Source organism: Lipotes vexillifer, unplaced genomic scaffold, assembly GCF_000442215.2.
Source record: "Lipotes vexillifer unplaced genomic scaffold, Lipotes_vexillifer_v1.1 scaffold914, whole genome shotgun sequence".
Lineage (NCBI taxonomy): Eukaryota > Metazoa > Chordata > Mammalia > Artiodactyla > Lipotidae > Lipotes > Lipotes vexillifer.
In genome coordinates, this window is record NW_006780388.1 from 698,726 (window position 1) to 725,674 (window position 26,949).

General features: G+C 58.6%; 3 protein-coding genes across 3 annotated transcripts in view; 2 read left to right on the forward strand and 1 right to left on the reverse strand.

The window, feature by feature from the left end:
• Positions 1–10,950, forward strand: part of CORO7 (coronin 7) — a 61,152-nt gene extending 50,202 nt beyond the window's left edge. The window contains exons 10-28 of the mRNA XM_007453475.1: positions 2,227–2,281; positions 2,795–2,852; positions 2,929–3,074; positions 3,162–3,254; positions 3,409–3,519; positions 4,491–4,617; positions 4,992–5,167; positions 5,656–5,764; positions 5,869–5,955; positions 6,036–6,178; positions 6,252–6,356; positions 6,434–6,519; positions 7,309–7,450; positions 7,548–7,637; positions 8,562–8,678; positions 8,946–9,081; positions 9,478–9,569; positions 10,094–10,180; positions 10,303–10,950. Coding sequence (XP_007453537.1) covers positions 2,227–2,281; positions 2,795–2,852; positions 2,929–3,074; positions 3,162–3,254; positions 3,409–3,519; positions 4,491–4,617; positions 4,992–5,167; positions 5,656–5,764; positions 5,869–5,955; positions 6,036–6,178; positions 6,252–6,356; positions 6,434–6,519; positions 7,309–7,450; positions 7,548–7,637; positions 8,562–8,678; positions 8,946–9,081; positions 9,478–9,569; positions 10,094–10,180; positions 10,303–10,308 — 1,966 coding nt within the window. The 3' untranslated portion in view covers positions 10,309–10,950. The remainder of the gene's footprint in view (positions 1–2,226; positions 2,282–2,794; positions 2,853–2,928; positions 3,075–3,161; positions 3,255–3,408; positions 3,520–4,490; positions 4,618–4,991; positions 5,168–5,655; positions 5,765–5,868; positions 5,956–6,035; positions 6,179–6,251; positions 6,357–6,433; positions 6,520–7,308; positions 7,451–7,547; positions 7,638–8,561; positions 8,679–8,945; positions 9,082–9,477; positions 9,570–10,093; positions 10,181–10,302) is intronic.
• A 2,307-nt stretch (positions 10,951–13,257) lies between these two features.
• PAM16 (presequence translocase associated motor 16) lies at positions 13,258–20,681 on the forward strand. The gene is made up of 5 exons (XM_007453476.1): positions 13,258–13,300; positions 18,632–18,716; positions 19,543–19,679; positions 20,036–20,101; positions 20,526–20,681. Exons 1-5 carry the CDS (start codon positions 13,298–13,300, stop codon positions 20,610–20,612), a joined length of 378 nt encoding a protein of 125 aa, XP_007453538.1. The 5' UTR covers positions 13,258–13,297; the 3' UTR covers positions 20,613–20,681.
• A 2,907-nt stretch (positions 20,682–23,588) lies between these two features.
• Positions 23,589–26,949, reverse strand: part of GLIS2 (GLIS family zinc finger 2) — a 4,738-nt gene continuing 1,377 nt past the window's right edge. Inside the window, exons 2-6 of the mRNA XM_007453477.1 lie at positions 26,783–26,949; positions 26,064–26,240; positions 25,847–25,980; positions 25,644–25,762; positions 23,589–24,388 (exon numbers count right to left, since the gene is read on the reverse strand). Coding sequence (XP_007453539.1) covers positions 23,589–24,388; positions 25,644–25,762; positions 25,847–25,980; positions 26,064–26,240; positions 26,783–26,949 — 1,397 coding nt within the window. The remainder of the gene's footprint in view (positions 24,389–25,643; positions 25,763–25,846; positions 25,981–26,063; positions 26,241–26,782) is intronic.

Consider the following 26,949-nt stretch of genomic DNA (forward strand, 5'->3'; position numbering starts at 1 on the left):
CCCGCGTCTCCTGCATCGGCAGGCGGACTCTCAAGCACTGCGCCACCAGGGAAGCCCGGTCAGGCCTCTTAAAGAGGTTGGTTTAGAGCATAGGTGAGCCATTGATGCCAGGGTGGAAACTGCAGGCCGATTCCCCATTTCTTGCCAAGGCAGCAGCAGGGTGATGAGAGTCCCTGCCCAGCATACTTGCTCTCAGACTCTTGTTTTCCTTCCTCCTGCCTATCTCCACACGGTGACCTCTGCTCAGCACAAATCTCATCCTCTCCCTCTTCACTTAAGATGTGTCATTTGCTTCTCTATTGCTCATCCGATGGAGGGAGGCAGAACCCTCCTCCTGATGTACTAGGCCCTGCTCTGTGTGGCCTCTACCCACCCCATCCTGAGCCTCAGCCCCTCACCCTTACTGCCCAGACCACCAGCCATGTCATTCTACTCCCTGTTCCACAAACAGGCTGTGCACCCGCCTGCCACAGGCCCTTTGCCCATGCTGCCTTTCTGTCCGGAACTCTCTCCCCTTGACGTGGTTGATTTCTCTTAAACTTTGGGTCATAGAGAATGCCCACTCCCCTGTGGCCAGCCAGAGTCAGGCCCTTCTGCTCCCTGCTGTGTGTCCTCAGAGAACTTTTCCTTCACGCGTTTGTCTGTGGAATTCTGTCTACCTCTCACCCAGGCCGTGAGCTTTTGAGGCCAGAGGTGGGGTCTGCTGCACTCACCTTTGGTCACACCTGCCAGCCCAGCTGAGGGCCAGGTGCAGACCAGCTCACCAAGGGAGTGAATGATTGTGGATGAAATAGTGGGTGAGTGAAAATCCTGTTAGAACTGCTGAAGGGACTTACGTCTGGCCCCACTGGATCCAGCGTCAATTCGGGGGACACCTGAGGTCACATGACCACGTTGTCCCACTGCCCCCATCTTCCCCACAGCAGGCAGTGATCAGACCAGGTCAAGAGGGCAGTTCTGAGCCCAGCTCACCCTGCTGGGCCCAAGGTAATTAGAGGCTGTGTTATTCACAGGTGACCAGCCCAAGGCACTCCAGGAAGCTATGGAGCCACCCAGGGACCCACGCAGCTTCCCAGTCCACTCTGTGGCTCCCTTCCAGCAGGGTGGGGAGGGTGGTGGGCAGCTGGCTGGGCAGGGGAGGGGGTGGGCTGGACTGTTTGTTGCCTCGGTGAGGGATGGAGGCAGCTGCCACAGCTGGGCGACCTCTGACTGCTGGGACCACAGTGAGGAGGACGGGGTTCCATTTGAGGATGAGTGTCAGCGTTGAGGTGGGGATCCAGGCCCATGGGTCCCCAGGGATGTGAGAGCAGGACCAGAAAACCAGGAGCAGGAAACAGAAACACATGAAGACACCAGTCTGAGTTCTCCTGGGTGCCCCACATCCAGGAGACTCGGCCTGGAAAACAGCAGTCAGGGCTGGGGGCTGCAAAGGGGCCCTGCAGGGCCTGGGAGGGGAAGGGGAGTGGTAAATCTCTGGAGAGCAACAGGCTGTTGGCCGAGACAGGCAACACAGAGCAGCAGGGGCTCTGGGGGCTTCCAGCCTCTGCCCCTCCGCCAGGGCCCCACCTGGGGGACAGAGAACAGGGAGGCCAGGGAAGCACGGCAGGAAGGAGCCCCTGCTCCTGGCCCCTGGCTCAGGCTTGGGCACTGGGGCTCAGAGATGGTGCCTAGGGGAGTTCTGAGTCTCTAGGACAGCATCAAGGCCCAGGAGCAGGGGTGACTGAGGAGAGGGCCCCTAAGCCTGGGTCCTGGAGCACCCAGGCCAACTGTGCCGGGTGGAGATGGAGGGGGTCTCCAGCTCTAGCACCCCTCTCACCTTCCCGAGCCTGGTGTTTAGGCTGGTGGAGGTGAGACCAGGGACAGAATGTATGTCGGGGGGCTTCTTGGAGCTGCTGAGCATGGGAAGAGATCAGGGCTAAGGTGCAGAAAGAGGGGGCAGCTCCCCTGTGCCCAGCACAGTCCTGGGGTGAAGCAGTTGGGCAGACAGAGGACCTGGGAAAGAAAGGCTGGGATGTGGGGGTGTGCTCAGCATGTCGGGAGTGCAGGGAGAGGAGGTAGAGGGTCCCTGGGGACCAGGCTGGCTGCAACTGGAGGGGCTGCATCACTCCTGGCCACTTTTGTGCTTGGTCTAAGCCCCGATCTAGAGTCACGATGCTCTCAGCCTTTCCCCTGCCCCTTGGCCACAATGACTGGCTGTATCCCTACGACAGGCCGTCTCTCCCCCAGGTCTCTGATGCCGCTGCTGGATCCAGACTCCAGGCTCCTGGTCCTGGCGGGAAAGGTGAGGAGAAGCTCAAGCCCCCACCCATGTCGGCTGGTGCCCTCACTCGCCAGACCTGGCCCCAACGTTTGACCTGGGCAGCCAGATGGGAGAGTGGGGAGTGCAGGATGCTATTCACCCCGGAAAGGAGGAGCTAGAACAGTGCTACCCAGACTCCATCCCTGCCAGGGGCTCCAGGCACATGGGGCTCCAAGTCTCCATTCCATGCAGTCAGGGTCACTCCCTAGAACGTCAGCTTCATGAATCCAAGGCTGAGAATAGAGCAGAGTCAGACACTTTGTCCTACTGAACGTATACCCCTCGTGCTCATTCCGTGCTCCGTGATGATGAACAGACGAGGCAGAGTCTACCAAGGGCTCAGCTCAGCGCCCAGTGCACATCAGCGCCCTGTAGACATTGGCCGTGGCTCTGTGACTTCGTCCTTGGGGAGGGACAGGCTGGCTGGAGCTAGAGCTGGGCAGCCCAGGCCACCAGCACAGTCAGCGAGTGGCACTCGGGTGGGGATCGTTTCAGGGCGAGAGTCAGCTGTACTGCTATGAGGTGGCCCCCCAGCAGCCGGCACTGAGCCCAGGTAAGCCCTGCTCCCCGCCCTGTGCCCCCTCCCCTCCCCGACCCACTCTGACTGTCCTCCATGGTGTCCCTGATAGTGACCCAGTGCCTCCTGGAGAGCGTGCTGCAGGGGGTGGCCCTCGTGCCCCGGCGAGCACTGGCCGTCATGGGCTGCGAGGTGCTTCGCGTCCTGCAGCTGAGTGACACAGCCATCGTGCCCATCAGCTACCACGTGCCCCGCAAGGTGAGGGGGTCCTGCGTGAGGGACTGGGAGGGCCTGGGGGAGCCTGGGGGACTTGACCTCACTGCCTGTGTGCTTGTGTGCCACCAGGCTGTGGAGTTCCACAAGGACCTGTTCCCGGACACTGCAGGCTGTGTGCCCGCCTCCGACCCCCATGCCTGGTGGGCTGGTAGCAACCAGCAGGTAGGGCCAAGGCCTGGCTGACTGCTCCTGGCCTGCACCACCGGCAGCAGCCGCGTCCGTGGCACATGGTCCACCTGTGCACTAACTCAGCTGCCTGGTGTCCCCTATCCCCACCCCAAGCCCTCCTTCCTCACCTGCCGGCCTCTACCCACAGGTGCAGAGGGTCAGCCTCCACCCAGCCTGCCGACCCCACCCCAGCTTCACTTCCCATCTGGTACCCCCTGCAGAGCCCACCCCGGAAGAGGCCCAGCCTGCAGAGACACCTGTGGGTGATGCGGACCCCAGCGTGAGTATCAGCGTAGCCCACCTGGCTTCCCCGTTGCAATGCTGCAGCAGGGGCCCCAGGTCAGGGCAGGAGTGTGTGGCCTGCCTGATGGTCTCAGAAACGCAAGAAGCATAAATGAAGAACCTCCGTGTTCTCAAAATTGATCAAACGCTTAGAAAGTGAGACTTTCATATAAAATCTGGATTTCTAGCTTCTCTTGAAAGATCTTTTTTTTTTAATTAATTAATTAATTTATTTTTTGGCCGCGTTGAATCTTCTGTTGCTGTGCGCAGGCTTTCTCTAGTTGTGGCTAGTGGGGGCTACTCTCCGTTGTGGTACAAGGGCTTCTCATTGCGGTGGCTTCTCTTGTTGCGGAGCACGGGCTCTAGGGTGCATGGGCTTCAGCAGTGTGGCACACGGGTTTCAGTAGCTGTGGCTCTCGGGCTCTAGAGTGCAGGCTCAGTAGTTGTGGTGCACGGGCTTAGTTGCTCCGTGGCATGTGGGATCTTCCCAGACCAGGGGCTCGAACCCGTGTCCCCTGCATTGGCAGGCAGATTCTTAACCACTGTGCCACCAGGGAAGACCCTCTTGAAAGATCTTGACCATTCTGGGCCCACCTTCCCAGGAGCAGCAGCTGCTACCTGCTGTCCCACATGCTAATGCTCAGCTCACCCCGTGTTACCTCCTGCCTATCAGCGACACTGTGCCAAGGGAAGACCCTCTTGAAAGATCTTGACCATTCTGGGCCCACCTTCCCAGGAGCAGCAGCTGCTACCTGCTGTCCCACATGCTAATGCTCAGCTCACCCCGTGTTACCTCCTGCCTATCAGCGATTGCGTCCCCACCCCACATCCCACGGTGGGGCTTCCTGCCTATCCCAGTGTCCCAAAGTGATGACCCCGGCATCCCCTCTCTCTTTGGCTGACCACCTGCCTGACGGGGCTGCTGGCTGACCGGAGCTTTTCTCCCAGGAGGGCTTCTCCTCCCCTCCCAGCTTGCTGACCTCGCCCTCCACGCCCTCCAGCCTGGGGGCCTCGCTCTCCAGCACCAGCGGCATCAGCACCAGCCCCAGCCAGAGGTCCCTGCAAAGCCTGCTGGGTAAGTGCCTCAGCGCGGGGCTAACCCCCTACCACGGGAGCCCTTCCACCCCCACCCCAGCCACCCTCCTCTGCACCCCAGTCCTGCCTCCCCCACAGTCCCGCCTCCCCTCCTGGAGGAGTCACTTCTTTGCGGGATGAAGAGAGTCTCACCTGTAAGAGGGTGGCCTAAACATTCCGAGATCCCTCGAGTCTCGTTCTGGGCGATTTGTGTTGGCTGGACTGGCAGAGATCTGGGCACACAACCTGCACGGTCCTTTGCTGAGGGGACCAGGCAGCCCGGACTCAGGACTGGCCCGGGTCCTCCTGCAGGACAGGGCGGGGCAGGCAGGGCACCCTCACCTCACGTGGCTCCGTGTCCCTGCTGCCCGCCAGGCCCCAGTTCCAAGTTCCGGCATGCTCAGAGCACCGTCCTGCACCGAGACAGCCACATCACCAACCTCAAGGGGCTCAACCTCACCACGCCTGGCGAGAGCGACGGCTTCTGTGCCAACCGGCAGCGTGTGGCCGTGCCCCTGCTCAGCAGTGGTGGGCAGGTGGCCGTGCTCGAGGTGAGGGGCCCCACCCTGCCGCACTGTCCCCATGTCCCTGCAGGACGCTGAGGGCATCTGGTGCCCACACCAGCTCACATTCTCTAAGCACAAACCAAGTGCCCAGCATCCCATGCGGTGTGGGGGGGGGGGGGCTACTCTTATCCCCATTTTATAGATGAAAGCAGTGAGGCACAGAGAGGCTTAGTGACCTGCCGGGTCACACGCTGTGTAAGTGGTGGAGCTGGGAATTGAACCCAGGCCACCTGAGCCCCAAGCCTGAGCTCTTTCCACCACTCCATGCTGCCTCCCTCACTTTCCGGGGGCCTCATGGTTGGCACTTGGGGCTCAGAGCGCAAGGTGGCTGAGGCAGAGAGCTTGGGCCACCTGGTGGTGCATCATCAGCTGCGGAGGGTGTGGGCCCAGGCATGCTGCTTGCCCTGCAGCCCTGGGGACCGGACTCTCCTGCACGTTACTGATGGGCCTCGGGGTGGGGGCACCTCCCACAGCTGCGGAAGCCTGGCCGTCTGCCTGACACAGCACTGCCCACGCTGCAGAATGGGGCAGCCGTGACCGATCTGGCCTGGGACCCCTTTGATCCCCACCACCTCGCTGTGGGTAAGGAGGCTGGGCACTGGACTTGAGGGAGGGTCCCAGGGTCCTCAAAGGGAACAGAGAAGGGGGGCCTTGGGTCAGCAGTGATGAGCCCGTGCTCTCTGCAGCTGGGGAGGATGCCAGGATCCGGCTGTGGCGGGTGCCCCCAGAGGGCCTTGAGGAGGTGCTCACCATGCCCGAGGCCGTGCTCACAGGTCAGGGGGGCCTGGGTGGGGGCCGGGGGGTGGGCGGTGGCTCCTGAGGGGCTCAGTGTCACCCCATGCCTCGCCTCCAGGCCACACGGAGAAGATCTATTCTCTGCGCTTCCACCCGCTGGCAGCTGACATGCTGGCCTCCTCTTCCTATGACCTTACCATTCGGATCTGGGACCTTAAGGCTGGAGCAGAGCGGCTGAGGCTGCAGGGCCACCGGGATCAGGTAGGACAGCTTTGGGGGCAGGCGCCCAGCCACAGGGCAAGAGGCTGCTTCTCACATCCCCACCTGCCCCCAGATCTTTGGCCTGGCCTGGAGTCCTGATGGGCGGCAGCTGGCCACTGTCTGCAAGGATGGGCACTTGCGGATCTACGAGCCCCGGGGTAGCCCTGAGCCCCTGCAGGTGAGCAGGAGGGACTGGGGGTGGCCCTCAGACCTGGCAGGGGTCCCAGCTGGGCCTCATGTACTGTATCCCAACAGGAAGGCCCAGGGCCTGAGGGGGCCCGTGGAGCCCGCATTGTCTGGGTGTGTGATGGTCACTGTCTCCTGGTGTCTGGCTTTGACAGGTGAGAACTCCGGGACCACTGTTCCCATCCCCAGACTTCAGCAGCCACCTGTGCCCCCTCCCCCAGATACACATACACCTGTCAGGCATGCAGAAGCTGTCCCCAACTCTCATTTATTGGACAGATGGATGGATGGATATGTGGATGGATAGATGGATGGGTGCATGGGTGGATTGATGGGAGGGAAGGAGATGGGGAGGAATGAATCAACTAGGGGCCCAGAGGGATGAAAGCCATCCCTGCTGCAGAGCCCATATCTGGTGGGGATCAGACGAAGCACACAAAACACAGAACCAAGCCTCCTGGAGAGGTCCAAGGGATGGGCATTTGGTGCTCTGAAGGAAGGATCAGGGAGGGCCTCCTAAGAGAAGTATCATCTGAACTGGGTCACAAAGGGGCTGGTAAACACAGACCCGGAGGAGAGGGCATTCACCTCTGGGTGGAGGGGCCCAGAAGGTGACCAGCCTGGCTGGAGCAAAGGGCCTGGAACAGAATATGGGGAGAAAAGTCCAGACTTAATAGCCACGGTGGCCATGGGACAGGAGTGTGCTGAGGAGGGGCAGAGGGGGCAGAGTTCCGGGAGGAGGCAGGGCGGCAGGTTAGAAAGCTATTGTATTAGGCCAGGCCAGTGGTTCTGAGGCTGGGTTAGGAAGGAGGATGGGCAGAGGCCTCTCCTCCCACCCCGAGGCCCTCAGGCCTCCAGCCCCGCAAGACTGGGGGCCTTGCTGGAGTCCTTGCCATTGCCCCAGGCCCCTCCAGCTCTGAGGACCTGCTTCTGCCCCCCTGCAGCCGAAGTGAGCGCCAGCTACTCCTGTACTCGGCTGAGGCCCTGGCCAGTGGCCCCTTGGCAGTGCTGGGGCTGGATGTGGCTCCCTCGACCCTGCTGCCCAGCTATGACCCAGATACCCGCCTGGTCCTGCTCACGGGCAAGGTGGGCTGGGGTGCACAGGCGGGGGCTTTGGGCAGGTGAGAGGAGGTGGGGGGAAAGGCAGCTAATGCTGGCCACCTCACTGTTGCCGTCCCCTCAGGGCGACACCCGCGTGTTCCTGTATGAGCTGCTCCCCGAGGCCCCCTTCTTCCTGGAGTGCAACAGCTTCACATCACCTGACCCCCACAAGGTGAGCCCTCGCACACGCACAGGCTCCCTGGTCCTCCTTCCGTAGGTGGGACCATGGGCTACCCGCCCTCTCGTGGCCATGTGCAGGACTGCAGGGACCCGTGGGGCCCTTGAGTCACTGGGCTGGGTGGGGTGTACCCAGAAGCCTCGGGAACTGTTTTTTTTGTTTGTTTTTCTTTTAATTTATTTATTTTTGGCTGTGTTGGGTCTTCGTTTCTGTGTGTGGGCTTTCTCTAGTTGCAGCGAGCGGGAGCCACTCTTCATCGCGGTGCGCGGGCCTCTCACTGTCGCGGCCTCTCTTGTTGCGGAGCACAAGCTCCAGATGCGCAGGCTCAGTAGTTGTGGCACACAGGCCTAGTTGCTCCGTGGCATGTGGGATCTTCCCAGACCAGGGCTCGAACCCATGTCCCCTGCACTGGCAGGCAGATTCTCAACCACTGCGCCACCAGGGAAGCCTGGGAACTGGTTTTTAAACTCAACCATTGTTAAAAATTAAACTACGTGAGTTTAAGTTTTATGAACCCACAAATAAGTTACAGTAAAGACCAAGGCAACAGATACTTAATTTATCACTTCTTAATTATTTTACTTGACTTCTCTATTATTTGTACTGTTGAGGTTATTTACATCTGTGGGCGCTGTCTGGCAGAAATACTGTATCATGGGCTGCTACTGCACATCTCTTCCCAAATCTGCATTCACCCAGTCATGTTAGTAGTGTGAAATTGACATGGTGGGAGTTTTCACACTGTGGAAATAGGCAAACGCTACAAACCGGGGCATTTTCCCTCCAAAGAGCTAGTTGTTAAATATCACACTACTCTCCAGGGATAGGCCTTGGTCCTGATGGTCCTAAGTGAGGGGGCCCAGGTGCTCAGTATGAGCTCTGGACTCCAGCCCCAGCTCGACTCCCTTGCTGCCCCAGGGCTTCATTCTCCTGCCCAAGACGGAGTGTGACGTGCGGGAGGTGGAGTTTGCCCGATGCCTGCGACTTCGCCAGACCTCCCTGGAGCCTGTCACCTTCCGGCTGCCCCGAATCAAGGTGAGGTTGGGGGCCCAGCATGCCAACGCCCAGCACCCCCTGCCTAGCCCCTGTCAGAGGCTTTGGGGCCTGACTGGTCTTGTCACCAAACTGCCCCACTCACTGCTCTTTGGGGCACCTGTTCCCCTTACTCTGCTGATGTTCTGAAACTTGCAGAAACCTCAGATTGGGGTCCTGGGTCTTGCCATGCCCCCCTCCCAATGGATGCCTGTGTGCCCTAGGCCTCTGGTCAGTACCTCAGGGCAGCCCCTTACTCCCTCCCTGCAGAAAGAATTCTTCCAGGATGACGTGTTCCCAGACACGGCCGTGAGCTGGGAGCCGGTGCTCAGCGCTGAGGCCTGGCTGGGAGGTGCTAACGGGCAGCCCCGGCTTCTTAGCCTGCAGCCCCCTGACATGACCCCAGGTAGGATGAGGGACTGGGCTGGGGGGGCAGGTAGGAAGCAGGGGAGTGGGTGGGGGTTGGAGAAAGGGGCAGAAGGCTCAAGTCCGAACCTCCATCCCTGCTGGCAATCAGAAACCTCTAGTGCTCCCAGGGATGGGGTGGTTGCTCTTCGGACTTGGTCTCTGAGCCCCTGGAGGGCAGGGCCCAGGATCTGTGTTTTCATCACAAGCCCTCCACCCCCAACACACATGCACACGTGCACACAGCCTGGTGCCGAGGGCAGGCCTTGTGAACCGAAGCGCCACCTCTGGACTCTCTGCCATGGAATCCCCCAGGGGCTGGTACCAAGTGGTTAGGCCAGGAGGCCCCACCAAAGGGGCTCTCTGCTGCCTGATGCTTGTTGCTGCCCCACCCCAGTGAGCCAGGCCCCCCGTGAAGGCCCAACCCGGCGGGCCCCATCCTCAGCACTCTACCTGGAAGAGAAGTCGGACCAGCAGAAGAAGGAAGAGGTAGGCATGGAAGAGGGCTGGCCGCTGGGGTCACAGGGTCCTGGCTACTCCTGGTGACTGCCCTTCAGTTCTCTAGTCCAACCCAGATTGGGCGAGGAGCGAGTGTCACCCACTTGTCAGTTGGACAGGGAAGACCTTCCAAAGCCCTGAAGCTGACTGCTGCCGCCCCCAGGGCACAGGGCTCAGGAAGCCAGGGAAGGGTGGAAAGAGGCCTCACCCTAGCCTGGCCCAACCCAACCAGACCCAAGTGCGCTGGGGACCCTGGTGCATATCTGAGCATCTGAGGCAATATGTGGAGACAGCTGCCCTGTGACTCTTATGTTCCGTGTTAGAGTCTGTCTGTCTCTGGCTCCCCCGTCTCTGTCAAGGTATCTTTTTCAATGAAAACCATCAACTTTGTCAGGGCTCTAATGAAAATGATTCTCCCACAACTTTGAACCTTGGGGTTCCAGCCTTGGGATCTGACATTCTTGAGGTCAGAAGCCCTGTTCCCTTCCCACCTCTTCTCCCGTCCCCTCTCTCAGCTGCTGAGTGCCATGGTGGCAAAGCTGGGGAACCGGGTGGACCCGCTCCCACAGGACTCCTTCGAAGGTGTGGACGAGGACGAGTGGGTGAGTGGACGAGTGGGCCCTGCTGCCTGTCCCATCTCTCCCCGACTCACGCCTGCCGCATTCACCACCCCACTCCCCCAGGCCCTCTCAACTCACTCCCACTTCTTGGTTTATCTCCCTAGGACTAGCCTGCCCACCAGCCACCTCTAGCCTCACCTGCCACTGCTGCCTCCTTGAACCACCTGGTGCCCCTGCACACCTCACGTCTCACCCTCAAACTGGAAGCCACCTTTGGCCGGGGCACATCTCACCCCAGAAGGCCTGGCTTCCTTTGGGTCTTGGGCATTTCCGTAGCCTCTGGGCCCTGCTGCAACCCCCATGGATTGTCTGCATCTCTGCATTTTCTGGGACCAGCTGCTTCTCCTCAGCTGCCTGCTAGCATGTGGAGCCAGGGGCATGGGGGTGGGGTGGGCGTGAGGGCTCAGTGGCATGTCCCTGGGCAGCCGCTGGGCTCCCTGTCCCCTTTACTCTGACCTGGGCTGGTCCCAGCTTGGGCTGGCTTCACCCAGCACCTTCAGTTATCACATGCCGTCCTATCTTGCCTGCTGCTCCAGTTCTGGTCAAGGGCCTAGGGGGCTGGCCCTCCACCAGGCCGTTTGGAGCAGCACCAGCCTCAGGGGCCTGGGACCAGTAGCCCTGCTCCCCAAACTTGAAGCCAGGAGGAATGGGCATCACAGAGCTGATAGCCCAATGAAGGGGGTGTGAGCCCCGCAGGGACTAGCCTGCACGTACCCTGGATGTTTTTAGCAATTAAACTTTTCTAAGCTGGCCACCTCTCGTGCCGCTGTGGTCTCTGGCTGGCTAGAAGGGGAAGGGGACAGGAGTATGGGTGAGGTCGGTTTGGCCCTGGGCTCCCGCTTGTCCCAGGCCTCACTCTGCTCCTGCTGGGAATTCATTCATTCATCCAACACGCTAGTATCCAGCAGGGCTCTGGATGGCAGCTCCTGTAATGAACGGGAGAGACATGGCTTCTCAAGGCACTTAGTATAGTCTTAGTAGGCCGGGGTGAGCCGGACCATGTGCAAGTTCGCAAATAGTGCAAGGAGGGCTGTGAAGTAGATAAACTACGTGAAAGGGAGCCACAGGGATGCAGGAGGAGACTGTGGTCAGGGTCTGAGAAGCGATGTTTAAGCTGAGAGCTAAGACGTGAAGGCCACAAAGGCATGGAGAGAGCCCTGGGAAGAACGTTTCAGACAAAAGGAAGGGCAGCCAGGGTGCTGAGAGAATAAAGAATTTGGAGAGTTGGAGGAAAGGAAAGAAGGGTAGTGGTCCAGAACATAGTAGGAGGCAGCCCGACTCTCATTCACTCAACAAACGTTTGTTGAGTGCCTTCCATGTGCCAGCCACTCTTCCAGGTGCTGATTCCCAAGAGTGGAGAGAGAGATCAATGTCCTGCCCTCCAGGAATCCACATTCTAGTGGGAGGGAACAGATAATAAACATAAAGATGAATGAATGGTATAATTTGATAGAATGTGGTAAGAGCTTCAGAAAAAAATAGGAGGGATCAAGAATGGGGCTTCCCTGGTGGCGCAGTGGTTGAGAGACCGCCTGCCAGTGCAGGGGACACGGGTTCATGCCCCGGTCTGGGAAGATCCCACATGCCGCGGAGCGGCTGGGCCCGTGAGCCTTGGCTGTTGAGCCTGCGTGTCCGGAGCCTGTGCTCCACAACGGGAGACACCACAACAGTGAGAGGAAAAAAAAAAAAAAAAAATGGAGGTTTAAACCAAATACAAGGGGCTTCCCTGGTGGCGCAGTGGTTAAGAATCTGCCTGCTGGACTTCCCTAGTGGCGCAGTGGTTGAGAGTCTGCAGGCCGATGCAGGGGACACAGGTTCGTGCCCTGGTCCGGGAAGATCCCACATAAAGTGGAGCGGCTGGGCCCATGAGCCATGGCCGCTGGGCCTGCGTGTTCGGAGCCTGCGCTCCGTAGCGGGAGAGGCCACAGCAGTGAGAGGCCCGCATACCGCAAAAAATAAAATAAAATAAAATAAAATAATCCGCCTGCCAATGCAGGGGACATGGATTCGAGCCCTGGTCTGGGAAGATCTCACATGTGTGGAGCAACAAAGCTCATGCACCACAACTGCTGAGCCTGGGCTCTGGAGCCCATGCTCTGCAACAAGAGAAGCCACTTCAGTGAGAAGCCTGTGCACCGCAAGAATTGCCCCTGCTCACTGCAACTAGAGAAAGCCTGCGCCCAGCAACGAAGACCCAACGCAGCCAAAAAAACAAAAAAAAAAACGGACACAAAAGGCCGCATGTAGTATGATTCCATTTCTATGAAACATCCAGAAGAGACATCCATAGAAGAGGAGGCAGATTAGTGGTCACGAGGGGCTGGGGGAGGGGGAAATGGACAGTGACTGCTCATGGGTATGGAGTTGCTAAGGCTGGGCTGAAAATGTTCTGGAACTAATGGTGATGGTTACACAATTCTGTGAATATACTAAAAAGCACTGAATTGTGCATTTCAAAAGGGCAAATTGTGTGGTGTATGAATTCTCTCTCTCAATAAAGCCTGTATTAGAAAAGCAAAGGAATGGAGGACAAGTTGCAGCGATGGTAGGGCATCAGGGTGGCCTCACTGAGAAGGTAACATTGGAACAAAGACTTGAAGGAGGAGGGAGACGAGCCCTCCTTTCCAGACAGGGAACCGGGAATGAAAGCTACTTTGAAGTTTCCTGTTTTCCTAAATATTTGTGAGAATTTGACGTCTTACTCATTGTTTGTGAGGTGTTGTATGTTTATTGCATGTCTTTTAGTCCCAAATATTTTGGCAAAATGGAGGGAAGAAATAGAACTCCCCCCGCATTTGACCGGTGTTGTTCTGTTGCTCCTACCGCCCCAGGATAAGCAGGAGGGCCAGAGGGTCCTGAAACCGCCCATCAGTAGCCTCCGGTGGTCGCCGGAACGCCGGAGGCTGAGACAGGCCCCGCCCCGACTCCGCCCACTGGCCATAGGTCTCCGCCCACGCCCCGCCCTTTCAGAAGCAACGCGCATGCCCAGCGCACGCGCTCTTCTCAGCTTCCCTTGACCTTTGACCCGCCGGCCGCCCTTCAGCCGGGGCCGAGGGGCCGGGAAGCCGGAGCCCGTGCCTCCGAAGCACAGTGGCCGCCATGGTGAGGCATGAGGCGGGGAGGGGAAGGGAGGCAGTTTCGGGGCCGGGGCTGGGAGCTCCGGCTGGACTGAGGGAGCCGCGTGCCACCTGCGTTCCCGGCGGGGAGCGGGGACTGGAGTGTCGCAGCCGGGGGTTACTGAGGCGGGCGCTGGCGACCTCGGGGCCAGGGAGAGCCTTCTGGCTGGAAGGCAGGGCGGGTCTGGCATGCCGGGAAATACCGAGCAGATGAGATCGCCGTGTGCGCCAGCCACGTGCCGGCAGCCCAAGGTGGAGGTGAGTCCTGCCCGCGAGCCCCTGCTCGGTCCCCGAGCTAGTTGATGGTGTCGCCCTATTATCGTCCCCATTTGAAAGCTGGTGAAACAGGCTCCGGGACTTTCACGAGGAAGTGGCAGAACTGGGACTTGAACCAGACCCTGCAACACCGAAAACTGAGCGTTTCTGCGGTACCATTGGCACCCAGAGCCAGCCCACAGATCTGGGCCACACTGGCTGCGTCAGGTCACCTGGGACCTTTAAAAGTACAGGGTCCTGAGCTCTATCCCCGGATGGAGGATTGTTGAGTGATTGAGGCAGTGGGTTTGGGAAGCCACTTATTAACTGATAGTGTTAAGGATAAGGTAAGAGCTTACAAGTGCCAGGCCCTGAGCTGAGGCTTATGTAGATTCCCATTTATTTCTAAAGAAGTCGGTGCTCTCATTGTCCCCAGTTTACAGATAAACAATATGAAACTCAGGGCATCTGACTTTTCCAGGGTCACTCATCCCAGTTTTGAGCCCAGCTGCTCTGTGTCCTGAGACTACACATAGAACCACATTATTCCTGCCTTGTAATAGTCACTGCCGTTTTCTGAGGACCCCGCCCCCAACCCCAGCTGGGTCCTTCACACACATTCCTGCATGTGGCGCTGGAGGAGTTGGTACCTTAAAGGAGAAAGCAGGCGAGTCTGTAAAATAGGACAATATTAATAAAATAATGACATGAGCTAAGTCTTTTATATATATATATGTATATATATATATATATATATAAATTTGTTTATTTTATTTATTCATTTTTGGCTGCGTTGGATCTTCATTGCTTGGGGCTTTCTCTAGTTGCAGGGAGCAGGGGCTACTCTTCGCCATGGTGCGCGGACTTCTCATTGCAGTGGCTTCCCTTGTTGCGGAGCACAGGCTGTAGGTGTGTGGGCTTCAGTAGTTGTAGCACACAGGCTCAGTAGTTGTGGCTCGCGGACTCTAGAGCGCAGGCTCAGCAGTTGTGGTGCACGGGCTTAGCTGCTCCGCGGCATGTGGGATATGTGGGATCTTCCCGGACCAGGGCTTGAACGCGTGTCCCCTGCATTGGCAGGTGTATTCTTAACCACTGTGCCACTAGGGAAGCCTGACATTAGCTAAGTCTTGAAGGATATTGGGATTAGACAGTATTGGAGTAGGAGAGAGGATGTTCAGTGGGTTAATGGGTATGGAGTTTTGGGGGGATGGATAATGAAAATGTTATACAGCTCTATGAATATCCTAAAAAGTGCTGAATTGTGCACTTGAAAAGAGTGACCTGTGCGGTGTATGAATTCAGAGTAAAGAAGGAGAGGAGCCGATCCTGGAATAGATGGTATGGTTGCAGTACGTGATGTGGAGAGCAATGAGGGGGGAGAAAACTAGAGAAGTCATTTGTAGCCAGAGCTGGGGATGCCAAGCTGGGGGTAGACTGAATTGGCTGGCAGTGGCAGCAGAGGTAGGGTATTGTGTGCATGTTTTGGGAGGATGGCCAGAACCCTCCTTCAGCAGAGGGAGTGGGAGGCATTTGGAAGCCCTGTCAAGTGTCACGTTCATTCAGATATGTATCGGGCACCTACTGTGCTAGCCACAGCCCAGGCCCTGGACATATCATGGCAGATGTGACAGTTGTGGTCCTGACCTCCCTCCTGCCTAGTTGTGATGCCAGCAGCTGTTTGCAGGGGCCCTGGGTAAAGAGAACCCCCTTTCTATCTCCATGTGTCCTTGAGAAGAGGGTGAGTCAGTGGCTGTCTCTACCCACCAGCCCAAGGAACTGTGCCTTGAAGGGAACTTTGCACATCTATCTGTCCAAAGCCAGGTTGCCTTCTTGATGCACTTCACACAGGACAAACCACATTCCTTGGGGCTTCCCAACCCCCCACACTGCCTGTGGTCCTTTGCCCCAGCTGCAGGGTTTGGGTCCTGCATTGTGCCACGTTGCTTTCCAGGCTGGAAAGCATATGTGCCATCTGCAGTGTCCCAGGCATGGAGTCTCGTGGCTCTGACCTCTGCTCCTTGACCAACAGCTTGGCCTGAGTTGGATGCTGTGTTAGCCAGTTGCTCTTGCCCAGGGTCTTCAGGCCCGAGCATCAGTCAGTGGATTATGGGGTGTTTTAGGGCTTTCTGGGAGAGGCCTCAGCCAGTAACTGTCTTCATCCCCTGTGGTAGCTGCAGCTGGCACAGCTATGCTCCCCATGAATCCTCAGCTCTGAGCACAGCTGACCCACCTGGCACTTGGTAGGTGTCTGGGTATTGAGTAGGTAGCTGAGAAACTTGGCTGCACCTCTGATCTCTGGATCATTCAGCACCAAGCAGGATCTGGTCTGGAAGCAGAGGCAGCTGTTGAGCTACTCAGGTGTCCACTTTTTACATGCCTTGCCTTCTGAGGGCCTTAGCCCTCCTATAAGGGGGGTATTATTCTCCCCATTTTGCAGATCAGAAACTGAGGTTCAGAGACGTTGAGTGATTGCCAGGGCCACACAGCTGGCAAGAAGCAAAGTGGGGACCCAGGTTATGTCAGCCTGACTAAAGCAGCCTTCTCACTTCTCTTCCATGCTGCTTCCAGCTCCCTGGGAATGTAACCCCACATTTTGCAGCTTTTTCCCCTGAGGAATCAGAGGCTCTATCAAATGAGCTGCTGTGTTGGGCGGAGCTTTGTTACTCTCCAGTGCCTGGCCAGTGTTAGGTTTTGGGAAACAAAGAGTAGTAATAAATGAAAATCAACATTTATTGAACACCTACTATATTATCAGGGTTTGAGCCAGGCACTTTATAAGCATTACCTCATTTAATCCCCGTGACAGCCCTATTGTTAGCCACAATAGGAGAGGAAGCTGAGGCTCAGGGAGTCTGGGGAACTTATCCAGGGCACCCAGCTGTCATTTGCACACAGGTGATTCCAGAGCTTGTCTGTGTAACCTCCGCATCACTGCCTCCCCCAGGAGATGCCTCCCGCAGGAACCTTGGTAGCTGTGGTGGGTGGACCAGGCAGCTCCCTTGGATGGCTGGGGTAGCCTCTGAAACTTTGCAGGAAGCCCAGCCTGCCCTGCAGCTATGGAGCTCTGGCAGCAGGAACCATGGGCAGGGGGTGGTGGGGGAGCTGCCCAGTTATAGCCTCAGCTCTTAACATTCATTATTTAGCAACAGTCACCACCTGGGCAGAGAAGTAAACACCTGAGTACGAGGCAGTGCAGGCAGTGGGATGGGGCTGCTGTCAGGTGTGGCAGCAGAAGGAGGTGTGGTCGGAGGCCTGGTGGGAATTCCTGGCCAAGGGAACACTCGGAATCACCTGCTGGCCTGTCAGCCTCTCAGTCCCTCAGACAGGACCAGCTGTCCATCTCAGAGCCTCCTGCCCGACTTGGGAGAGGCTTTAGGCAAGCGGGGGTTGGGGCAGAAGCCAGGTGAGACTTTCCCATCTGAAGCAGATCCTCCTTAGTCTGTTCACCTCAGTGCAGCGCCTGCAGCCCCGCCCCTCTCTGATCACTGGAGAGTCTTCATGGTGTGAAATACGGGGCTTATGAAATTTCCACCCACTTGTGAAATCCAAACCCACTTCCAATTTATCAATCCCCGCTAATGGCCTGGAACCGCATCCCACTCCACCCATTAGGAGGCCAGCAAGGCCAGTTCTGGAGTCGGGGTTCCACTGGAATTTAACAAGCCCCTCTTCGGCCTCTGGGTTGGGTCCTGATCCTTGTCATGTTGTTCAGTCGCCCTCCCTGCAGACCCCGGGATTCTGTGTGAGGTGGGCAGCCTGGGGATAGCTGATAGCACTGGCTATGGGTTTTCTGCCCATCTTCCCCCAGGTATTAGTTGTGTGTTCTCATGTTGGTCACTAAACCCCTCTGTGTTTCAGTGTCTTGAGTTGTTGGGATTAGATGGCACAATAGATAGAATGTGTTTGTCACAGTGCTCAGCACCCTGGCTAAGTCCATTCTTGGTTGTTGGAAACCACTTGGATGTGCCATGTGAGCAGTGGTGACCTGCCGTGAGCATTCTCCGGGTGTCCTCCACGCACCCACGTTTGTACCATCTCACACACACATGTGCTGTCTGTTTGTAATCCTTGGTCACAGTAAGATCTGTATGTTTCCCATCTCACCCGCCTGCCTCCTCTTACCTCCTACTATTTTACAAGACCTCTGGGCTCTTGGCTGCTCCCAGGCATCCCCTACACTTTCTCCCAGTTGGACTCACCCTGGTCCCCCTGCCTAGAAAGCCCCCATTTTCCCATCGAGATTCTACCTGCCAGGAGAAGTGCCATTGCCTCCCCAGAGTCTCCCTGTCCTTCCTGAGGTGTCCCTTCAGTGCCTTTCCACGCCTCTGGTCATGCTTGATGAGATGCCCCACTTGTCTCCATGGTGCATTGGCCCACGCGGTCTTGGGGTAGAAGACGCTCGCACTGCGCTGCAGGGGAGGGTTTCCCACAGGGCCGGGTTCTGGATATCTTTGTGGTCCTGGTGCTAACTGTCAAGCAGGGTTTGAGTGAAGGAGTGAGCCAGTGGAGGAACAGGGGTTGGCCTGCTCTCCCTCACCACTTGGTCCCTGCTGTGTTTGTCTAAGTGCCCACCTAGTGGGCTTTGCTCCTTGAAAGTAGAGGGTATTTTGGTCTTTTGTTGTGTTGATTGGAACTGACTTGAATAGTGTGGGGAGAATTAGAATGGCACTGCGTTTCCCCACCAGTAAAGGTTGGACCAGCCAAGTACAAGCAGCAGCCCGTCGTGGCAGAGTGAATGGTGGGTCTGGGACTGGCCCTGAGTTCTGGTTCCCAGGCCACTTTGCCTTGGCTCCTGTCCGCCTCTTCCAAAGGACGAGGGAGAGTCCCGCCTGCCTCTGGAGATTCTCAGGCCCCCACAGGCCTGCTGTTCCATGGGCACCCGAAGTCACCCAAAGCAGGAGCTTTTTATCAGGGTGCTTTGGAGGAAGTGGTCTATGGCTGCTGCTCTGAGCCTCCTTACCTCAGCAATCCAGAAGTCTTGTCGCACAGCCACCACTTCCAGGGTCCATCACTGGGGGCTCTGAGAATGTAGCCTGCTAATAGGTGCCTGCTTTGCTCACAGGCCAAGTACCTGGCCCAGATCATTGTGATGGGCGTGCAGGTGATGGGCAGGGCCTTTGCCCGGGCCCTGCAGCAGGAGTTTGCAGGTAAGCTTGGGTCTCTGTCTCCTTGGGCTGGGAGATCCTGCCTGGCTCAGATTTTCCCGGTAGCTCTGGGCCCCTCCCTGGCACTGGGCCAATTGTGAATGCAAGGGCCCTCTGGGGGGTGGGGTTCTGGCAGCTCAGGTAGCCTGGGGCACTTCCCACTGGGGGGGCAGAGTTACTAGATCTTGGGACAATCCTATAAAAGGGAGACCTGATGGGCATGAGCATCCGGCCAGAAATGGGCACACTGGCCCTCCTGGCCGCCTGTTTTTGTAAATAAAGTTTTATTGGAACAGCCATACCTCTGGCTGTTTTTGAGGCAGAGTCCAGTAATTGCAACACAGACTAATTGGCCTGCAGAACCTAAAATACTTATTCTCTGACCCTTTAAGAAAAAGTGTACTGGCTCCTGAATCTAGAGGCGTTGAAAGGGAAGAAGTCACCCAAGGCAGTCTGCTTTGGTGGCCTAGGTAACCGTAGGGCAGAGCCATGCTGCCTCCCCCTGCTTGCAGCTTCACTCTTTTCCCCATAGTAACCTAAACTCCCCAACTTGCGATGCATCCAGGAGGTAGAGGCCAGGGGAGAAAAGAGGGACAGGGTCATCTCATGGTCTAGGTTGGGGACCTGATGCCAGGTTTGACCAGCCCCTGCCCCTGTCCTAACTTTACTACCCCCCACCCCCAAAAAATCCACTCCTGGAGAAGAGATGCCCTCTGGCCTGGCTTGTCTCCTCCCCCACGCCACCTGGCAGTGGTGAGCTGCCCACGTGGAAGGCCCGGGGGAGCTCCAGGCTGCTGAGTGCCAAGTGCTCACCCGTGTGTCCCCACAGCCAGCCGGGCAGCAGCTGACGCCCGGGGGCGCGCGGGACACCAGTCTGCGGCCGCCTCCAACCTCTCCGGCCTCAGCCTCCAGGAGGCACAGCAGATTCTCAACGTCTCTAAGCTGAGCCCTGAGGAGATCCAGAAGGTGAGGCCACCAGGCCAGCTCTGAGACAAGCAGACCAGAAGTGGGGATGGGGCGGCAGGCCACCAGGGTTGGGAGGGGGGAGGGGGGCAGCAGAAACGGGCAGGAGCGGGGGCTCTGGCTGCGGCCAGCTGGGATTCGAAGAAGCCACTGTCACTTGTCAGTGTTTAGGCCACAGGCAGCGGTGGCAGAGGCGTGGGCCTCCCTCAGTGGGCACCTGTCAGCTTCTCCGCCCCTCAACGGCTTCGGGTGCCATAGCACGGCGGAGGGGGCGAGCCCTTTCGCTTTCCTTTTTGTCATCTCCTAGCTTCCCCCGCCTCTGTAACCCAGGGACCCTCACCGTCTCCCCTCCTCTGCAGAACTACGAACACCTATTCAAGGTGAACGATAAATCCGTGGGTGGTTCCTTCTACCTGCAGTCAAAGGTGAGTGCTGGGAGTGGGGCAAGCCGCGGGGCCGCTTCTCACTGGGCCTCCCTCATTTCCAGGCAGTTCAGAGCTTGGCAGGAGAAAGGTCCCTGGGGCGCAGGGAGCCCCCTGAACTGCCAGTCCCTCAGGGCTGCCAGCTCCACGTGGCCCAGCCAGTGGGGCTGTGTTGGCCTAGGCCCTGTGTCACCCTGGACAGTGGTACCCCCAGCAGCCGAGGCTTTGAAGGGCCAGGACTGCTAGCTGGTGGAGTGCTGGAACCAGCTCTCAGCTCCCAGACTCAGTCAGTGCGTCCCCAGACCCCTCTGTTTATATTCCGCTCAGGCTGTTACCTCTGACCTGCCTACTGCTGTCCAGGGAGCTGGAGCTGGACCCGGGGAGGGAAGGGGCCATCCTGCCTATTTGTTTGTGACTCCCTCCCCAGGTGGTGCGAGCGAAGGAGCGCCTTGAGGAGGAACTCAGAATCCAGGCCCAGGAAGACAGAGAGCGAGAGCAGCCGCCCAAAATGTGACCTCTAGGTGCCTCACACCCCACCCGCCCACCTCTAATTTATAGCTCGGTAATAAATGTCTTTTCTGCATTTCTTGAGTGCGCACGGCCAGATTCCAGAAGGCAGGCTGCTCTTCCCGCCAGCCGTGGGGCTGTGCGTTCAGGGGAGGGGAAGCAGTGGCACCTGCCTGCCCGTTATTGGGCCTTTGACACCCAGCGGGGCCAGTGTGGGCAAGGTTGGCTAGAAGCCAGCTAGCCTGGCCCTGCTCATCTAAGGAAGCTGGTTGAGTTCTGTCAAGTACTGGACACAGCCTCTCCTGCTGTCGCAGTCCCAATGCCAGGCCCTCCCTCAGCATCACCGCTCTCAGGTCTGCCCCGCCCACCCTGCTGGTGGATGGAGCTCAGGCCCCTGGGCTCTGTCACAGGCCGCCTTTCCCTGACCTGGGTTGGGCTCTAACACCTCAGTAATCTGGGGGGAAAGCTCCAGGGTGCGGCCGGGAAAGAGGAGCTTTTGCCAGCCTCTCATTGCACCGAGGCCAGGGAGCCAGGCTTCCCCATAGCTAAGGCACTCAACAAAGTCATGGCAGGCAGTGGCGGATGAGTACCTGAACCTGCGATGTGTTGTCCAGAACCTTCCGTCTCAGCATCTCCCCCTGCCGCCCTTCCCTTCCGGCTCCCAGCAGCAGATAGAGAGCTTGTGGCCCCCACGGGGTTGGGAGAAAACCCCAGAACAGGGTCTCAGCACTGCAGTCTGGGTGGGGGACCCCAGAGCCAGGAACAGGCGGTCGGAGGTGGTCTCCTGTGCATGGCCCAGCTCCTGGCACATCCAAGACAAACCGTGTTTGTAACTCACTTTTATTGTTTCTTTATAAACTTCCTCTCACATGGAGGAATATATTGTTATAGTCATTAGCTTATCTCTTTTCTTTTTTTAAAACTCTATGCTAACAGCAATGGAGCCAAGAGGAGGAAAAACATAAGCTACGATAGAAAGGCACTTAGAACCTGTTAGAATACTGATATCCTGGAATGTGCAACAACAAACTGACAACAACGACACGTACACCGGCCCCTTCGGGCCTGGTCTATCACCGAGTCACATGCTGAGCTAATGTCACCTTCCAGTGCCCTGTTCCTCTGCTCCCGGGGCTTGAGTCTCAAACCCCTCACCCCAATGGGGACTTAAGGCCTGGGGCCCTTAGTGGGGGTGGGGGTGCCTGGGTCCTGGGTGGGGCGTGAGGGAAGGAGACCAGCTCCCTCCTGCTTTGCTCACAGCCCCTTCAAGGGGCAAAGCCAGTGCTGCCGGGCCCTGTCAGTGGGCTGGGTCAGGGTGACCCCTCTGGGACAGAAGGGCAGTCCAGGAAAGGGCAGGGTCAGCAGAGCTGCTCAGAGGGAAACTGCAGGGCTGCTAAGGACCCCCCTGCAGTCCCATAGCTCCCTTGTTCTGCAGCCGGTGACACGGAGGGCTTGGTCACTGTGGCCAAGGGCAGGGCAGGCCTAGGAGCCAGACAGAACTCCTGACTGCTGGGCCAGCACCTCCCAGACCGAACCAGGCCCCCTATGGGGAGGGAACGTGAGGGCTCATGGCGGGGAATGAGACATGTGCTGCACTGCCAGAGCCTGTGGGAGAGCCTAGCTCCCTGGGTTTGGGCAGCAGTGTGGGCTCTGGGGCACACGGAGCCCCAGCATCCTTAGCTTATTCTGGCCCCCTCCTTGGGGGAGCAGAGCAGGGACACCTAGGGCAGGAGCTCAGCTCAGAAAAGCCAAAGGAAGCAGCCAGGTTGCCAAGTCCAGGCTCTTTTGTCTGGCTTCCCCTTCCCAGGCAGGGGGGTGGGGCCCTCCCAAGGGCATCCTTGGCTGCTTTGCAGCCCCTCTTCCCCTCCTCAAGCCCAGGTCCTTCTGTCCATGGCCTCTGGAAGCTCCCGTGCCCAGCACCAGCCTGGAGCCCTCCCTCGCCTGTGCTGGCTGTGACTTGGTGCCCCCAGGACAGAGGCCGCATCCCAGCCCGAGGTTGTGCCTAGCCAGCCTCCCCTCTTAACAACACCCTGCAGGCCTCCACAGCCCCTTGTGCAGGATGGCACCACCCCAGGCCAGGCTAAGCCCAGCCCCACCTATTCCCTGAGCTGGGCGGGTCCCAGGTCCTGGCACCTCTCCCCACTCAGGGCTCCCTGAAAGTAGAGGGAGGCCCAGTGGTGAAGGGGCAGATGAGTAGTCAGCCAGCCCCCTCAACCTGGAGTGTCAGCCAATCCACAGGAGGGACTGACCCTTGGGCAGCGAGCTGGCTGCTGCAGATGGTGGGCAGTGAGGGGCAGCTGGCAGAGCGGGCCTCCCTCTCCAAGCTGGGAGGCACCTTGTCATAAGGTAAGGTGGCTTCTTCCTGTGGCTTTGCCAGGGCCTGCGTCTGTCTTGCTCTCCCTCTGGAGGGTAGACCAGAGGGAAAGGGGTCAGGAGCCCCCAGAGCAGGGGCCCAGTGAGGCTAGGCAGGATGGGGTGGGGCCTCAATCCCAGTGGGTCCTCACAGCTCACCATGAAAGGGGATGGGGAGGGAGCCTGGCACTAGTCAGGAGGGCAGATGCCACCCCACCACCCCACTGCTGGGACAGGGCTGGCAGGTGGGCAAGGGAGGGAGGGTGACCTGCCCGGCTGGCCACTGGATGAGGGTGGCACTAGAGTTGGGGAACGGGGGTACTGAGGGCTAGGTGGAGGAGGGGGTGGGGTGGGGTAGAGGTGAGCCAGGCCTCAGCACCCAGGAGCACAGCTCTCCCTAGCTGGCAGACCCAGTTCCTCCCTTGGGAGCCTGGGGTGCCAGCAATGCCCTAGCACCATCCTTGCTGCCCAGCTTATCTGGAGCTAGGTCTGCCCAGGGGACACAGCCAACTGGGCCCTGGGGTAGGAGAACATTATTGCTATTTCGCAGAAGAGCTTCCGTTCGTCGGGGGGCAGGGCTGGGAGCCGCCGGCTGGCTGGGCTACAGGTGGTCGGCGTCCACTGAGTGGATTCAGTTCACCACGGCTGGTTTGAGCAGCACGGAGCCCGGCGGGATGACCACCCAGCCAGGAGTGAGCGCCTCTGGGCTGCTGGCCGCCGAGTTGACGCCTGTGGACAGGTCCAGCACGGTGCCCGGCAGTAGGGGGAGGCCATCGGGACTTGGCCGGGAGCGGCCACTCTCAGTCCTCTCCAGGGGGGTCTTGCGGCCCTCTGTGCCCAGGGCCCTGGCCGGCACCGCCCCACGCCCCTTCTCCCCCTCGGCCTTGCCGCCAGCGGAGCCAGCGAGGAGGGAGACCACGGGCAGGCCCAGTCCGCCAGCCCCAAAGGGCGAGGGCAGCAGCGGGTTCTTGGCCAGATTGAGGGGCAGGACGGGGCCGGGCAGCCCAGGGCCCATGCCCCCTGCACCCCCACTGCTCCCGCCATTGCCACAGGCTAGGGCACTGAGGTCAAGGGGGCCGGGGGCCAGGGGCAGAGGCAGGCCGGGCAGGCTGGGGCCTCCGAAGAGGGCAGCCGGGTTGGGGATGATGATCTGGGCCCCGCTGACATAGGGGCTGCCGTCAGGGGTGGGCAGTGGTGGTTTGGGGGGTGGGCGAAGTTGCAGCAGCTCTTGCTGCTCGTGCGACACGAAGTGGCCGTGGGCCTTGATATGTTTGCGCAGCGAGCTGGGGTCCGTGTAGCGCTTGTGGCAGCCGGGCATCTTGCAGTAGTAGGGCTTGTCCACGTAGTGGGTACGCGTGTGCTTGAAGCGGTCACTGGAGTTGGAGTAGCGCTTGTTGCAGCCCTCGTAGGGGCACACGTAGGGCTTCTCGCCTGTGGGCGGCGCCAGTGCCGGTGTGAGGGGCTCCCGCTGCCCAGGCCATCCCAGCCCAGTTTCCCACCCCCCACCACCCACTCGACAGTCCCCAGGCCCCTCACCCCAGACCGAGACCTCCCTGAGAGCAGGGGCTGTCTGATTTGGGGGGTGGTGTCCTCAGCACCGGCAGAGCTCTGACTCCAGTGGGGATGGCAGGTCGTGGCCGCTGAGAAGCCAGCCTGTGGCCTGGCTGTGTGTGCCCTTGGCCTCAGGCCTGTGCTTCAGACTTTGATGACAGCGACCACTTCCACAGGTAATTGCTTAAAGACCCTGCTAGGGCCTGGCTCACAGTGAGCACTGCGTGGATGCCCTTGGCCCTGACTCAACACAGTTTCTCCAGATTTACGAAAGGGCTGCTCCTGCTGACCAGGGCCGGCCGGAGCCCCGTGAAGCTGTGAGCCTTTGAGATGTGCTTCTAGTGTAAAATATACACCGGAGTCCACAGACTTTGTAGGAAATGAAGAATTTCAGTGTCTCCTTGATGTGTGTGTGCTGTTTTTGTTTGTTTTTTGGCCACACAGCGCAGGCATTCGGGATCTTAGTCCCCTGACCAGGGATCGAACCTGCGCCCCCTGCATTGGAAGCACAGTCTTAACCACTGGACTGCCAGGGAAGTCCCTCCCTGATGTTTTAATATTGAATTGACAACATTTTGAATATATTGAGTTCAAGAAAATATATCATTGTAATTCACCTCACCGTGTATTTCTTTGTACTTTTTTCAATGTGGGCGATTAGGAAATTTAAAATTAAGGGGCTTCCCTGGCAATCCAGTGGCTAAGACTCCACACTCCCAATGCAGGGGCCCCGGGTTTGATCTCTGGTCAGGGAACTAGATCCCACATGCTACAACTAAGAGTTCGCGTGCCGCAGCTAAGACCCGGCACAGCCAAATAAATAAATATTTTTAAAATAAATAAACTGTGTGGCTCTGCTGGCCAGTGCTGGCCCTATCGTGTGCTGGGGTCCACGAGAAGCAAGCAGACACACTGCAGTCACAGGTGGCATGAGTCGGCGTTCATACGAACACAATGCCGAGTGTGACACAGGAAGACAAGTCTGTGTCCCAAGAGCGCGTGGTGAGGGTCTGACCCATGGGAGAAGCTTCCTCAGCAAGTGGCACTCAGAAAGGGACCGCCAAACAGTTGGGGTACGCGACTGTCTCTTGGCTGCGGGGATGGCCTGGCACCCGCACTCCAGCCCCGCCCTCACCTGTGTGTGACCGGTTGTGGATCTTCAGGTTCTCCAGGCGGGAGAAGCTCTTGCTGCAGGTGGGGCAGCGGTGCGGCTTCTCGTTGGTGTGTGTGCGGATGTGGATGAGCATTTTGTATCTGCTCCAGGGAGGGCACAGGAGGAGGACAGCTCAGCCGCTGGACACCCAGGCCCCCCTTCCCACCCACCTCGCCCTCCCTCACCTGGCGTTGAAGCCGCGCCCATGGCGGGCACAGCCCTCCCAGTGGCAGCAGTAGCCTGCGTCCTTTTCAGGCTTGACGTGGTAGTCATTGACGTGGTCCACCAGGTCTTGTAGGAGCTCAAAGGGCTGGTTACACTGCAGGGCCAAGAGTGTGCTGAGCCCGAGTGGGGCCGCCACCTGCCCCGTACCCTGCCCCACTCTTCCCAACCCCCACTCACCTTGGCCCAGCGACACACCAGCTGCTTGGGCAGGGGCAGCTCTGGCGAGAGGCACTTGTCCTTTGGGGGGGTGAGGAATGAGGAAGCAGGCAGGTGCAGGGCCCCCCCGGAGCCTAGGGGCAGGAAGAACTGGAAGGAGCTGGGGACGCTGTCCAGGTAGCGCAGTGGCTGGAGGTCCTGGGGGAGGGCAGGGGGCAGAGCTGGTTAGCACCTGCCCATGGGCCAGTGGGCCCAAACCCCACCCCCACCCCCCCGGTCTCCCTCTGTCTGGGGGTTGAGCTGTGTCCCACATGAGGACATGTCCCAGCCCCAACCCCTGGTACCTGTGTGCATAACCTTGTATAGAAATAGGGTCTTTGCAGATTTAAGTTAAGAGGTCAGACTGGACAGGGGCCCTAAACCCAGTGACCAGTGTCTCCAAAAGAGAAAGGGAGATTTGGACACAGACACACAGAGGGGGGGAGGCTGTGTGATGATAGAGTCAGAGAGTGGAGTGACATGGCTAGAAGGCAAGGAGCACCTGGAGCCACCAGAAGCTGGGAAAGGCAAGGGAGGACTCCCCCTAGAGCCTTCGGAGAGACCATGGCCCTGTCAACACCTTGATTTTGGATTTTAGCTTCCACAATAATACATTTCTGTTTTAAGCTACCCAGTTTGTGGTCCTTTGTTACAGCAGCCCCAGAAATACACTTTCTCTAGAACACACATCCCCTCCTTACCGGGCCAGTGGGCACTGCAGGCAGGTCCCCATTGCCCTGGCGCTCAGGGGACAGCGAGCTGCTGCCATTGGGCGAGTCCAGCCCGGACGGCGGCGACAAGCTGAGGTCCACCAGGGGGGCTGCCGAAAAGCGTCCCTCTACCTTCTCAGGGAACTTGGGGTTCAGCA

Coding starts and splice junctions, on each gene's coding strand:
- PAM16 (XM_007453476.1), top strand. Junction 18,717..19,542: donor CCTGCAGCAGGAGTTTGCAG/GTAAGCTTGGGT, acceptor GTGTCCCCACAG/CCAGCCGGGCAGCAGCTGAC. Junction 20,102..20,525: donor CCTTCTACCTGCAGTCAAAG/GTGAGTGCTGGG, acceptor CTCCCTCCCCAG/GTGGTGCGAGCGAAGGAGCG.